Source organism: Megalobrama amblycephala, linkage group LG22 (genome assembly GCF_018812025.1).
Source record: "Megalobrama amblycephala isolate DHTTF-2021 linkage group LG22, ASM1881202v1, whole genome shotgun sequence".
NCBI classification, from domain to species: domain Eukaryota; kingdom Metazoa; phylum Chordata; class Actinopteri; order Cypriniformes; family Xenocyprididae; genus Megalobrama; species Megalobrama amblycephala.
In genome coordinates this window covers 19,464,874-19,480,187 of record NC_063065.1, presented here as the reverse complement: position 1 = coordinate 19,480,187, position 15,314 = coordinate 19,464,874, and the positions used below count along the sequence as shown (strand labels likewise).

Genomic DNA, 15,314 nt, shown 5'->3' with positions numbered 1-15,314 from the left:
GGATGGTCCCGCCCAGCTTCCCTCTTCCTCCTCCTCTGCCTAAGCCAACTAGTTCCTCTGCCTTGCCTCCACTGTCTTCCTTCAGCCCCTCGGCTCCTCCAGTGATTCTACCCTGCTGCTTGGATCCACCTTTGGCTTCTCAACCATTAGCCTCGCCTTGGTTTGAGGATCCTTCAGCTCCACCTTGAGCCTACGAGCCAAGAACTCCATTTTGGCCCTTCAACCCTCAGCTGCACCGTGGTCTGTTATCCCTCAGGCTCTGATTTGGCCTTCCATGTCACCCTGGGTCTACGTCTCCTTGGTTCCGCCTGGGTCTTCACTCATTACAGCTTTACCTCGGTTGATCAGGCTCCTGATTCCATCTTGGCTCCTCCCTCTATCCGCTATGGACCTTTGTCCTGCCTCACATTTTTGGGCTGCTGAAGAAACTGTGTTCAGGTTGACAATGTTGCTCAACATGAATATAATGCAGTTTACTGATGGTCGAAAACATTGCAATGTAGTCATTTTAGGCACCGAAAAAATCCAATACATCTATAGAAATGTGTTTTGTATTTAACATAAGTATGTTAAAACAATGGCCACTAACATGCCTACTGTATGTGAGTTCATTATTTGTGCTGTGCATTGGGCTATGTGAATAATGGTGGTAAAAACAACCACAGTTCTTAGCGAATAATAAAAATGGCATGTAAACGGGAGTGAAGAGGTTTGCTCCTGTCATGTAAACATCTTACTGCGTCCTTAGTCTGATTAATGGAAATAGTCAAATTTTTGGTATATGTGTAAACATAGTTATTGATGAATCATTTTAACTGAGTAGGCCCAAAAGAAATCTGAGAATAAATCAGTGGGATTCTGTGGAAATGTGTAAATTCAATGAGTTGAATGCTGTATTGGTTCTTTTCATAGTATGTCGATCGACTCAATGACATGGTAGCCGCCCCTCCGCCCACCCCACCACTGCTGGTGTCTGGTGCACCTGGATCGGGCAAATCTCTTTTGCTGGCTAAATGGTAATTTCATTTTAATTCTAAATAATAGGTATTTTTGCACAATAATTATGTACATCAATTATCACACAGTATACAATGTCATGTCTATGCAGGATAGAGTTACAGCAGAAAAACTCTCCGAATACCCTCATCCTTTATCACTTCACGGGACGTCCGCTCTCTACCAGCACAGATCCTGTGCTCATCATTAAACGCCTTACAGTGAAGGTGAGATGCAAACACATACACTCGCTCTTTCTCTCTCTCTCTCTCTCTCTCCAACAGTGACAGTGTCAGTTTCAATTAGATGTACAACTTTAGGTTTTACTATAAAGTGGCTAATCCAGTATGTTTATGACCTCGACATACTGAACAGAAGAAATTAACCTGAGAGGATTTCCACGTCAAAGACGACGGAGCGTCAGAGCTCACCTACCTATTACATGTTCGCCATGGACCAATGGTCTTTGGACCAAACTTTCCTGTTATTTTAACTTTGGCCAGCTGTTTTGGTCTTGAAATGAACACCAAACAAACTTTGTTTTGGCATGATTTTGTTTGAAATGACATCACACTAGGTCGTTCTTTGATTTTGCTTGAGGTTTATTAAGGTCTGTAGATCTGGACTCTTCCAGAACTCCAGGTTTCCCCAACAAGTCACAGTCTACACATTACTTAAGAATTTGAAAGGGAAACAACTTCTGTAGAATCACAAGGTGTAAATGTTTAGCTGAAGGTTTCTTCAGAATCTGATAATGTGGATAAAATTTGATAGATGGGAAGATGCAAATAACCACAAGATCCATCCAGTCATGTATGGAATTCAGAAGAATGACCAGAAGATCAGGAAGCGATGAAATATCAAATTAAGCATTCCATTAGCCCTGTCGCAACCTGAAGCCCTGGCACATCATCATAGCACACAGACAGTGGAAGTCTGACATCTAAAAAGGTTAATCTGATTTTTTTGGGTGGTGGTGGTTTAGACACTTGTAAAGGGTTTGGTTTTAGTGTAGAGATAAGTGTTACATAAAGCGCTTTATAGGCACACAATTCAAGCAAAGTTAACTGAACCTAAAACTTTCCTCTGAACCAACTGTTTTCTCTCAATCATCCCTGTAGCTGCTTCAGCATTTCTGGTCTATCTCTGGCCTCTCTATGGACCCTTCTAAGATCCTCGAGGAGTTCCCACGCTGGCTAGAGAGGCTTTCCGCACGTCACCATGGCAATATTATAATTATCATCGACTCCATTGACCAGATACAGGTAACGCTTCCTCAAATTACCTTCCTCATGGTTAGCTGTGGTGTTTGTCTGTGCTCATGTTTAGAGATCTCTGCTGCTAAAGAAACACAACTAAACACCAACATGAGTTCTTGGTTATTGATTTGACACTTTGTCACTTATTGCACTTTGTCAAAACAGTTGTAAAACATATTGCTAAAATTGCTATCTATCTTTAGCATTTAAAATAATATATTTTGTTTTTAGTGTTTTATTTGTAATTTATTTAGACAAAATAGTGTAGAATTTTTAAAAAATGTTTGTTAGCCATTTATCAGTTGTTGACCATAGCACAGAAATAATTATCAGCATATCGTTATCAGCCTAAATTTTAATATCTAATAATGTTCAGCATTCATTTTGTTAGTTTTGTATTTCCCAGAATGCCGAGCGGCACATGAAGTGGCTGATTGATCCTCTTCCTGCTAATGTGAGAGTTCTGGTGTCAGTTAATGTGGAGACCTGCCCACAGGCATGGAGGTTTGTGATGCACAAACACATAACAACTAATTTGATTTTAGATATTATTCATGTATACAATAAAATACACAGGTAGACAATAACCAAACATACTAAACTATTTAGATTGTGGCCCACACTGCACCTGGACCCACTCAATCCTAGAGAAGTGAAGAGTGTCATCAGTACAGAGTGTGTGAACACTGACCTCAAACTCACCAAAGATCAGGTAAACATCAGTGTCAGTCTGTGTTCATCTGTGTTTATGTATGTGGAGTTTGAGTGTCTGCCTGTATTGCTGTCAAACAGGAAAAAAAGTTGGAGAGACACTGCCGTTCAGCTGCAACATGCAATGCACTCTATATCTCTCTACTGGCCAGACTCATTACACAGTAAGTAGATGTATGTAGTGTTTGAAAAATCTTATGTCTTAAAATATATTTCCTGTTTCCTGTTTATATTTAATGCTCTGTGTGTGCACACTTCTCTTTGTCTGTATATAAGTCAGTGAAAAAAAAAAAAAACTAGTTAATATGAGATCATTATGAGTGTATGTGCAAAATGAAGTTTAGACCTGGTCTATAGGGCAATTGGTATTTAGACAACTGTCATGGGTGTTTTTCAATAGTCAATATTTATACAGCAAGTTATTTAATTTTGTTTCATTTTCAATATAATTTTTAATGTATAATATTTACAAAGATATATATATATATATATATATTTTACCAAAATTTTGTTTTTACCGAATTGCACTTTTGGTTATACCGAATGACGATATTTTCAAACATTGCTAACAGGCTGATATCTAGCTAGCTAGCAAAAGAACAATCAAACATTTTATATTTAGTACAAGTTTTTAAAATATTACAACATTTTCATTGTTTATAGCGGTTGTTCGGAATGACCTGGGGCCCGTTTCAGAAAGGGGGTTAAGTGAGAACTCTGAGTATGTTAACCCTGAAATGAGGGAAACTCTGGGTTTTCCGTTTCAGAATTGGAGGTATGTCAAACTCGAGAAAGTCAAGTCAAGTCACCTTTATTTATATAGCGCTTTTTACAATGCAGATTGTATCAAAGCAGCTTTACATTGATAACTGGTACATAATTTTTGCTGCACAGCAGAGAAAGCAGGGAAAGTCAAGCCCGTTTCTGAAAGAGAGGTAACTTATACTCGGAGCCAGTTACCATGGTAACTTACTCTGTGAACCTAACCTGGTTTTCTTCGGTAAACCCAGAGTTTCTTTCGGTCTCCTCCCCCTTTTTAAAATGCAAGTGATTTTTAAATAGTTCATTCATTCTTTCAAGCTGCAAAAAAGCTTTTCTTACTGAGTATTTTTTTTGTCCTATTTCAAGTACAAATATCTAAAAATTCTTAGCCTGACGAGGTCATACTGATCCAGGAAAGACCTCAATTGGATAGACCTACAACCAATCAGAGCTACAGAGTAAGTGATGTATGTTGAGCGACGCATAGTTGTCAATAGAACTCAACTGCACACATGCTGGAACTAGTAGAAGATGAGCGTAAACAATCTTTGCCGGTGTTGTAAAAAGAATTTAAGTATACACGGAGTACTTGCCAATTAATGCGCTGTCGATATCTTCTATAACGGACGCGATGGCGGAATCTACACATCTCAGTTCTTCAACAACAGCCATCATTGTTGTAAACTAATTCAACCCAAGCGCTCTTTGATGACGTGGCTGATTATGTTTCTGGTGATAATCTGTCAATCATCGCCCTGACAAATGTGATTGGTCCGAACAGTTTCTGTTCGGGCATAATTACTCCTCTACGGATTGAGTCCAGACCGAACTTCCTGACCTAAAAATGTTGTGGGCGGGGCTAAGTTCGGCGGGCATCCAGGCTAAAAAATTCTTACATCAAGACGGATTTTCTATATAAGAAAATGCTATAAGATATTTAGTCTTGTTTCCTGAGGGGATCTAAATTAAGTGCATTTTACTTAAGTAAAATGATCAATATCTGCCAGTGTGGTAATAAAAATAATCTTAATGCAAATGGAAAACAAGATTATTCGGAGTGTCTGTTACTAAGTCCAAATTTACATAATGAATAAGTGAATAATGGCTTCATTGGTGTAGGTAGTAGCGCGTTGGGTGCACAGAACCAACTTGTGACGCGATTGAACGGGTTTGAATTTGCCTTTCGCTGAGCTCGCTCATCTCCCTTTTCCCATCACATCAGAAAGGCATTTATTTTCAATAAAAGTGAAGAAAATGATCTAAAAGTGGAAGTAAATTGCCTAACAATTTCATGTGGGATACCATGAAAATGAATATTAGTTCAATAACTAATTGTTCTGCCAGTTTTCACCTTTGATATTATAACTGTGATAAGAATTAAGCTTGCATTTACTCAGAAGTATGCAGACGTCATTTTGTCACATGCTTTTGCCATGGTGAATCGTAATTGATGATGGCTTTTCATAGTCGTGGTGCATGCGCTTAACTCAGTCAACCTTCCTCAAAGTTGATTGAACTAACTCAATTCAGCTGTTCTGAAACTGAAAACTCAGAGTTTCCCATTTCATGGTAAGTCAACTCAGAGTTCAATTTTAACTCAGAGTTGGTTGAACCTCCTTATTGAAACGGGCCCCTGATGTTTCGGGACATGCGTATGAGCAAGTGAAAACATGAATTTTTCAAATAGTTAAAAGAGAGTTAGTTACTTTGCTTCACGATCATGTGGTTCTTTGCAGGTGTCTGAATGATGTCACATCCTGTCACATCATACTGACTGCATGACTTGATCCAAAATGGTCCCTTTTATATTGGTTACTCCGAATGACATCAATGAAATTAATTTTACCGGATATTCTTTCTCATAACAAAGCAACAACTTCTACACATAATTTTAATACCATTTTGCACTATGTTGATATATGATGCTATAAAATCAAGCCAGAATAAAAAATATATACATTTATTACATTTTTAGATATTTTAATCACAAATGAAATGGCTGAATTGGCCTTTGGATAGTTAAACCAAATGACCCTTTGACACTTCAAAATCTTTAAAATACCGGCTTTATATGTAGCAAAATATAATTAAATCCTTTTGGATTCAATATAAGAGGACAAAAAAAAGACCCATAACGTCATTGACCCATATATAAAATAAAATGATAAAAATGAAAATGATAAAAACAAATATTGGAGAACAGGAAATGTGCATTATCCAATGACAAGGCTATCGGTAGATTTTGAAATGGACACACTTCTGTTAAGTGACAAGGTAGGCATGATTTTAGATTACAGTAATCTTCAAATAGCCAAATTCCACTCCAATTGATCAGTCTCTCACTAATACACATTTTGTCTCAGTGTATGAAAAAATAAGGATTTAAATTTAATTTGTCAGCTCCAGATCCTCCTGGACGTTGGACAGGACTCTACAACAGTGTGCGTTGTGTCAAGATACAGTCTCACTGTACAGACTGGGCCTGAAGTTATCGCTAGACTCACTCAGCACAGATCAGGAAAAACACATCATGAAAGAGGTGACCAGTCCATCTTGAAGCACTTCAGTGCATAATTTACTGTGTACTATTATTAATTTATTCTTCTCCTCATGCAGTTATTATGCCTGGTATGTGCCAGTCACAACGGCATCAGCGAATCAGAGGCTTTGGAGCTGTTCCCAGACCTCAGTTTTCCCGCTCTCACCTCACTGCTCTACAATCTGGAGAGACTTCTCATCGTTACTTATGCCTGTGGCCTCATTCGCTTTCAGCACCCACAGGTGTGTATGTCTCTGACTCTGACCTAACTGTACTTGTTTTAGCTATATTTGGCAAAACACCATTTAAGGTTTCTGTGGATGAAACTAAATATGGTACTGTGATATTTCTTGGGTAAAGATCTGACTTTCACATCTCATTGACAGAGAAATAACTAAAACAGAAGTAAAATCAAGCATAGTGTTAGTTCTGGCAGGTCACGTCAGTCAAGCTCGCACCAGCTAACTCTCAGCTGATCCACATCTACCTATAGGAATACGACACCTATCACAGTATCCCTATATACAAGGTCCATTCAGTATTATCAGCAGCTTTATCGCATTGCTCAGGAGCTAATCACCGTCCTCCATCCCCAGCTCCTCCTCTCGTCCAGTCAGAACTTGTCCTTCTTATATCCCTTTTTGACTCACTTTTCTTGAATTATGTTGTTACATTAAATTATTGTCATTAAAGGGTTAGTTTACCCAAAAATGAAAATTCAGTCTTTTATTACTTACCCTTCGTTCATCTTCGGAACACAAATTAAGATTTTTTTGATAAAATCCGATGGCTCAGTGAGGCCTGCATTGACAGCAAGATAATTAACACCTTCAGATGCCCAGAAAGCTACTAAAGACATATTTAAAACAGTTCATCTGACTACAGTGGTTCAACCTTAATGTTATGAAGCGATGAGAATACTTTTTGTGTGCCAAAAAAACAAAATAAAGACTTTATTCAACAATATCTAGTGATCCTTAATCAAATCCAGACGATACAATATGGGATGACAATTGCAAAGAAGGCAATTTTGTAGATGTGGAACAAAGAGCTTGTACCTAAATTTGAGATGTGGCTTACAGAGTTTAGCAGTGTGCTACATATGGAAAAGATCAGATGTGAAATTGCTGGTAAACTGAAGAGATTCTTACAGATTTGGAATTCCTTTTTTGAGTATCTAGAAGGTTATCACTGATCATTGAATTCAACATTTTGGACATATGCTTTAAGAGAGGTGGTACTGTGAATTATATAATGTCTGGCAGTGTGCAATTACTCAGTTTTTTTTCTCTATGTTTGGGTAATCATTGGTATTGGTATTTTATTTTGAAGCTTTGTGTTTCTGTGTATATGTATGTATGGATAATGTATGTTTGTGTGCGTATATGTACTTGCACATATGTGTATATATAGACATTTATTAATGTTGTTTATTTTTGTTATTATTTATTTATTTCTTTATTTTTCTTTATTTGTTACTGATTTGCTAGCATGGGGTGGTTTCTGTAAAATGTGAAAAGCTTTAAATAAAAAAAAAAAAACATATATATATATATATATATATATATATATATATATATATATATATATATATATATATATATATATAATATCTAGTGCTGGACGATTTCAAAACACTACTTCATGAAGCTTCGAAGCTTTACAAATCTTTTGTTTCGAATCAGTGGATTGGAGTGCGTATCAAACTGCCAAAGTCACGTGATTTCAGTAAACGAGGGTTCATTACGTCATAAGTATTTCGAAATTTCAATGGTTCACCACTGGGGGCGTGACTTTGGCACAAAAAGTATTCTCGTCGCTTCATAACATTAAGGTTGAACCACTGTAGTCACATGAACTGTTTTAAATATGTGTTTAGTAGCTTTCTGGGCATCTGAAAGTGTTAATTATCTTGCTGTCAATGGAGGCCTCACTGAGCCATCGGATTTTATCAAAAATATCTTAATTTGCGTTGTGAAGAAGAACAAAGGTCTTACGGGTGTGGAACGACATGAGGGTGAGTAATTAATGATAGAAATTTCATTTTCTGTTCTGTTTACCCTAACAGGGGCTTAACATCGCTCTCACTGCTTTGCAGGCAGTGAGTTTTTACAGAACAGAATCATACTGCCAATCCAAACTGTATGCTAATTGTCAATCATCTTTGATGAAAGTGGCCCTGACAGAATTAAAGTGAAACTGGTTTGTGCTGATGTTTGTGTAACCGTACAGGCATGTGAAGCAGTCAACCAAGAGTTTTTAGAAGGGGGCAAATGCTGTGGATCCTACAGAGAGAAAATCATCCAGTTCTTTAGTCAACAGCTGGAGTAAGAACATCTTTTTATGTGTATTGCAGGGATGTGTTTTTTCTGTTTTTTTCTCAGAGCTGCTTGGTTCATAATATTATTGTACTGTAAAATAAAAGTATATAATAATAATAATAATACTTATTATTATTATTATTATTATTATTACATTTTTATTTTACAGTACAATAGTATTATTGCAGTAGTAATATATTTTTATAATGTAAATAATCATAAATTACAAACATTCATTTCTATTATTATTATTATTATTATTATTGTTGTTTGATATTGTTATTGTCATTGGTATTGTACATAGTCATATTGACTAGCGGTAAAAACTTTTTTTTTTTTCCTTTTTTTCCTGTCCTAAGCTATTCACATGCCTGATATTGTCTAAGAACAAAGCATTTATCTACAAATAGCTGCCATGCTGAATTATTTTGTTGAATAATTTTTGATGGTTCAGGCAAGACAGAGTGACATGGAGGGTGGCTGATGAGTTGCCATGGTTACTGCAGCAGCAGGAAGATCGAAGTAAACTCCAGATGAGTCTGCTTAACCTGTTTGTGTCCCAAAACCTCTACAAGAGGTACGTTCTTGTGTTCTTGCTTTATATATTCTTCTGTACATATGTGAATGTGTCTAAAATCTGATGTGTGTTCTTAGGGGTCATTTCTCAGAGCTGCTGGCATACTGGCAGTTTGTTGGTAAGGATAAGTGCTCTATGGCGACCGAGTATTTCGACTCACTGAAGGAGTTTGAGAAGAGCTGTGAGAGTGAGCAGAGCATGAGCCGACTGGCTAACCTGTACGAGACGCTGGGCCGCTTCCTCAAAGACCTGGGACTGCTCAGCCAGGTGATGCAGACAAAAAGACTGATGATCATCTGTATTTCATTTTAAAGCGTGTATAAATTATGTGAATGTGTTGTTTCAAGGCGGTGGCCCCCTTGCAGCGCTCCTTAGAGATCCGAGAGACGGCTCTGGACCCGGACCACCCAAGTGTGGCTCAGTCCCTGCACCAGCTGGCAGGGGTTTACGTTCATTGGAGAAAATTTGGAAACGCAGAGCAGTTGTACAAACAAGCTATGGAGATTTGTGAAAACGCTTACGGACCTGAGCACAGCACCGTCGCTAGAGAACTAGACTCACTTTCGCTCCTCTACCAGAAACAAAACAAGTACAGAACATTTTTCCTAAAGGTGCAGTAAGTGATTTCTGAGAATCATCATTGTTGATATTTGAAATCAACTCAAACAAATACACCTCTGCGTTCATTGCTCCACCCCCAAAATGCACAAACACACAATGCAAGCATGGATGTCTCATTATCATTTGCAAAAACTAAAGCAAAGATGAATAAATGACAAGGAAGATCAAAAAAAAATTAACATGCAGTACACAAGAGTACATACAAGCAAGAGTTTGTTGTTAGTTTCCAGCAGCTTAAACTCAAAACCAGTGTTACTCCTGTATGGAGCAGAAACAACACAACCTCGATGTTGGCTTAGGTCTGTCCTGCTCTGGAAAGCTTTTCTAATATTAACATGGTTCCTAAAGTTTGTCTGATCATAACCCTTCTTTTTCCAGTGATATTCCTCTGACCTTTTCTTATGTCTCTAAGGCATCTCTCTTTCTACAGCCGTTCTTTAAAGGGGTCATGTACTGCCTTGTTTTATAATGTTTCCTGGGGCGCACTTATAATGTTAGTATGTTTTTTACATCAAAAATTGTCATAATTTAGAAATACCTTAATTTGCAGTGAGACTTCAGTGTAAATACCCACTGCTGTGATTGGCTAACTGATTTTGCATATGAAATAGCTAATATTACTCTCTCGAAAATTCACGTTTTTACTATTACAGCTCTAAAGGTTAACTAATCATGAAGTGTTGATTATAGCATTACATTTAGATCTATGGCATTATGGTTGGATCGTGGCATGAAAGGTTGCAGTGATGAACATTGTAGCCGATGACAGACATGTTGAGTGCATGAAAGCAGTGATCTCGTAATTGCAACTTAATTTTTGCACACAAACAAATACTTTCATCATAACTAACAGGGCAAATGCGATGTAACTAAGAGATATAATAAAACGAACTGAGTTTCGGCGCAAGTCCAGTATGCAGTCTCTAATAACCTTGTGCTGTTTGATTGACAGCTATAGCGATTGTAAAGGCAGCGTTCTTTGTTCGCTTTCTATATAGAATTTAATCACAGTTTAAATAACAGATTATTGTCATCATACTAAGAGTAACAACCTGAAGTTGACCTTTTAGTCACTGGTTTGATTTACTGACACATAGACAAAGAACGTCTGACTGTACATGAATCATTACATATCAGATCAGGCATTGAAATTCACACAGTTACTTACATGTTGTTGCATTACTGTCGAGTCCATATTGTAAATGTCTGTTTGCAAAGCCTGCGCTGAAATGCAATTTGATTTTTCCAAAGAATCCACATTGAAATATACCGAATACAAATAAATAATGCTCAACTGAGACATAGACATTGCTGAAAATAAATAACCATATTCCTTGCATTAGGGTCCTTTGAAAGGTAATGTTATTTTTAGTCCAGTATCACTTTTCTCTCCTCACTAACATGCTAGTGGGCAGGGCTAACGATGCAATGACGTAGGCATTGATTTCTTCTGTGGAGGTGACGTTTCACATACTATGACATAGATAAGCACATTCCGGCACAAGTTGTTTGCTGGGCCTGGTGTCAATAAAAGCTTTTATTGGACTAACAAGGAAACTTTCAGTTCTGAAACTTAAAGGATATTCTTATAGTATAATGTCCTCTTATATATCAAAAGCTCAAGGAAAACTTGATTTCTTAACTTATGACCCATTTAAATCTCCCTCTTGCTCACTCTCTCTCCTCCCTCATCATGAGCGTAAACTCCCCCTACTGCTGATTGGCTACACGTGTGTTGTGGTGCTCGGTCCGATCTACTTTTCTCTGAAATCACTTACTGCACCTTTAATTTCATACTCCAGTATGCAGAAATGCAGATTTTGTTCCAAAATCTAGTGAGCTGCCTCTCAGTCTATGTAGGGAACTACTTCTGAGACAGAACCCTAACCGAAATGGAACCTTACAGTTGACTAAACTGAAACCCTCTACATACAGCAAATCAGTTCAAGAACCATGGAAACCTAGTAAATGTGGAAATAACAGGACATTTTTAAATTGTGATTTACAGGCCTGGAAATCTTAAACATATTGAATATAAATTGTTCTAGTAAACCTCAGCTGTCAATTATTTCACAAACTAGAAATTGTTCTTTGTATATTATATATTTATAAATAGAGAAATTATACAAAATGAAAATTCATTGGTTAAATGTTACTAAGCTAACAACTTAGTCAAATAAGCACAAGAAATACATGAAATATTTCTATTTTAAATATATATAACTGTATTTTATTTGTAGTTCTCTACTGAAAGATTTGGGGTCAACAATTTTTAAGAATTTACTGTAAGTTTCTCTTATGCTCACCAAGGGCAAAAACATGGTAAAACAGCAATAATGTGAAGTATTAATTTTTTTAAATAACTGATTCTATTGGAATATATTTTAAAATGGAATTTATTCAAATGCCAAAGCATCATTACTCTAGTCTTTAGTGTCACATGATCCTTCTGAAATCATACTAAAAAAATCATTCCAAAAAATCATTCTGACAACCTTTTACAAAAAGTAGGCAGCTCTCTATGGTTTGGAACATATCCCTTTATACCCTTTATTCATGAATAAGTAAAATATAGAGTACAATACATTATATTAACATCATATACATTACACAAAACATATTCTGTTTTAATTTTATCTAGATATGAACAGGCTGAGAAGTTGAGAAAGAGATCAGTCAAGATCAGACAGAAGACAGCACGACAGAAGGGCCACATGGTGAGTAAGGCCAAATAGTAACTTTTAGGCACATTAGTGTCTCATTCGTAGGTGTCGGAACCATTGTATGTGGATGGGACAAGACCTACCCACTTTTTAAGACAAGTGATATTGGATCCACTCACTTTTACCATCTCATGGCCGCATTTACACTGCATGGTTCAAGTGACCCAATTCCAGCTCGTGCACAGATGAGCGCTTCAAACTACTGCTAACTGTTGTGGAGACTTTATTCGTTTCGATGAAATCACAAAATAAAATGCACACAAACATGTCCCTGCTTTTGATATGCAATCATTGATGAACACATTTGGTTTTAATGAGGAAAACAAATATACAAGGACAGATTAGAACCCAAAACCTCTGACATGTTTGGCAAAACTTCTACCACCAGACCATTAGAACACATGAATGTTTACAGTGGATCTGTGTACTTAGAATCAGTACTAATCTATGCGTTCTGTCACTAAATTAAACGCATTGAGTTCATATTCTGCTTTGCTATACATAGTATGCTTGATTTATAAATTGTGTGCAGAGTTTGGTCTTTTAATATTACTGTCTTAATGCATTGTCACGTTAAGCGTTTTTCAAGTTAGGCTGTGTAACTTCAGTGTAAATGCAGATATTGGATATATGGGTCACTTTTAAAAGAAGATGTAATTGTTTAATTAAAAGGCACCGGAATATACAGGAAATGGAAATCAACTCCAGTACAAATTTTCTGGGGGAGGACCCACCCACATGTTTTTGCTTCCGACGCCCATGGTCTCATTTGGTCCCATTCAATCTAGTGTAAGTTCAGAGAAGTGAAAAACAGTTGTTCTCATATTGTATTTGTGTGTGTTCTCTCTAGTTTGGTTTCGCACTATTGAAGAGACGGGCACTGCAGCTAGAGGAACTGACACTTGGCAAAGACTCAGCAGATTGTGCCAAGACTCTAAATGAGCTTGGAGTGCTTTATTACCTTCAGAACAACCTGGAGTGAGTAAATCATAATCTCATACAGGCTAGTACATATGAAAAAGGACATAGGATTCCCAGACATCCTGGAAAACCTGGAATTTTGCAATTCAGTTTTCCAGTCATGGAAAATTAGAAAAATATCTAAATGCCCTTTAAAATAACTATTTGTCTTGGAAAATATTTTAGTGTAATAACATATTTTTTTTTTTTTTAAACACTTTGTTTTCATGATACCAAAATTTCAGTAGCCATTAAAAAAACCAGTGAAATGCATCTATTCTCATGACAAATTGCTTTAATTTCATATCATAAATGTTTGAGCATTTTATATGAATTGTTAGTGAATATTTTTGACAGTAAGTGAACTGTCACAAGTTTTTATTTATGCATTAGGATTCTTTTTTGGATTGCCCCCTGTTTTTCCAGCATTTGTAGGTCTGTACACCATATGGGAATGTCTATTTCTTCTGTTTCTAATTGTGTCATCAATGCATGGGAAAAAAGAGTGATGCAAACTCGGATTACCGAGCAGCTCGAAACTACAGTATTTGCACATTTTGCTCCCCATAACGGTGACTAATTGAAGTCTTGCCAAGAAGCTGCTTTGTTTTCATTGATTGGTTCAGTCTGGCTTCTTTTTTTATAACAGGATGTGGCATGTTGCAGCTGCATTCTTTGTTCTTTGCTAGATTCTTAATTGTCTAATGGGAAGAATATTGCATGCAACTCTTGTTCGGTCACATCTGGGTGCAGATTGCTCAAAAACAATGACCTCAGTGCATCAGAGTTGCTCTCTTTTTCTTTAGGTTAGCCTTTGCTGTCACAGACCTCTCTACACTGCACAACTTCCCCAAAGTTTCAGATGGCATCAAAAATAGCAAACCTGTCACTGGAACCTTGCTAGGACATTAATAGTCATGTGTTGGGCCCATGTGATGCGCATTGGTTTGCCCATGAGCTTTTTGCATCACGGCAGTGTTCAAAGGTCACAAAATCATACCCATTTCTGCACACTCGCATTGCCATTTTGACTGTCCTTCAAAGAAGATTGTTCACAAAAATATCTTTGTACAAAGCACAGTTGCAGTGTAAAACTCACAAGTCATCTGATCACAGAATCATCACAGCAGTTACATCACAGCATGGCAAACCATTATCTGAGTATAAATGTAATAAATAATGCCACTTTGAATGAATGATCACTTAAAGGGATAGTCCACCCAAAAATTTAAATGTGATGTTTATCTGCTTACCCCCCGGGCATCCAAGATGTAGGTGACTTTGTTTCTTCAATAGAACACAAATGATGATTTTTTTTTTAACTCCAACCATTGCAGTCTGTCAGTCTTATAATGCATGGCAATGGGAATTCCATCTATATTAGTCAAAAAAACACGCACAGACAAATCCAAATTAAACCCTGCAGCTCGTGACGACACATTGATGTCCTAAGACACGAAACGATCGGTTTGTGTGAGAAACTGAACAGAATTTATATAATTTTTTACCTTTAATACACCACTATATCCAACTGCCTTGCACATCCAGTGTAAGGTCTGAATGCACTCTGATGCCGGAAGTGATCGCTCGCACTCATAGACATATACACACGAGAGATCAATTCCGTCGTCAGAGCGTGTTCTCAGACCTTACCAACCGAATGCGCAAAGCAGTTGGACATAGTGGTGTATTAGAGGTAAAAAATTATATAAATACTGTTCGGTTTCTCACACAAACCGATCGTTTCGTGTCTTAGAACATCAATGTGTCATCACGAGCCGCAAGGTTTAATTTGGATTTGTCTGTGTATGTTTTTTTTTTACTCTTATAGATGGAGTTCCTATT

At 37.1% G+C, this 15,314-nt stretch overlaps 1 protein-coding gene across 1 annotated transcript in view; it reads left to right on the top strand.

Moving 5' to 3' along the window:
• nphp3 (nephronophthisis 3) overlaps window positions 1-15,314 on the top strand; it is a 38,950-nt gene that overhangs the window by 19,781 nt on the left and 3,855 nt on the right. Inside the window, exons 11-24 of the mRNA XM_048174795.1 lie at window positions 913-1,016; window positions 1,109-1,223; window positions 2,118-2,261; window positions 2,662-2,759; window positions 2,865-2,967; window positions 3,048-3,130; window positions 6,129-6,267; window positions 6,345-6,509; window positions 8,500-8,594; window positions 9,043-9,165; window positions 9,243-9,432; window positions 9,513-9,754; window positions 12,428-12,503; window positions 13,360-13,487. Coding sequence (XP_048030752.1) covers window positions 913-1,016; window positions 1,109-1,223; window positions 2,118-2,261; window positions 2,662-2,759; window positions 2,865-2,967; window positions 3,048-3,130; window positions 6,129-6,267; window positions 6,345-6,509; window positions 8,500-8,594; window positions 9,043-9,165; window positions 9,243-9,432; window positions 9,513-9,754; window positions 12,428-12,503; window positions 13,360-13,487 — 1,805 coding nt within the window. The remainder of the gene's footprint in view (window positions 1-912; window positions 1,017-1,108; window positions 1,224-2,117; window positions 2,262-2,661; window positions 2,760-2,864; window positions 2,968-3,047; window positions 3,131-6,128; window positions 6,268-6,344; window positions 6,510-8,499; window positions 8,595-9,042; window positions 9,166-9,242; window positions 9,433-9,512; window positions 9,755-12,427; window positions 12,504-13,359; window positions 13,488-15,314) is intronic.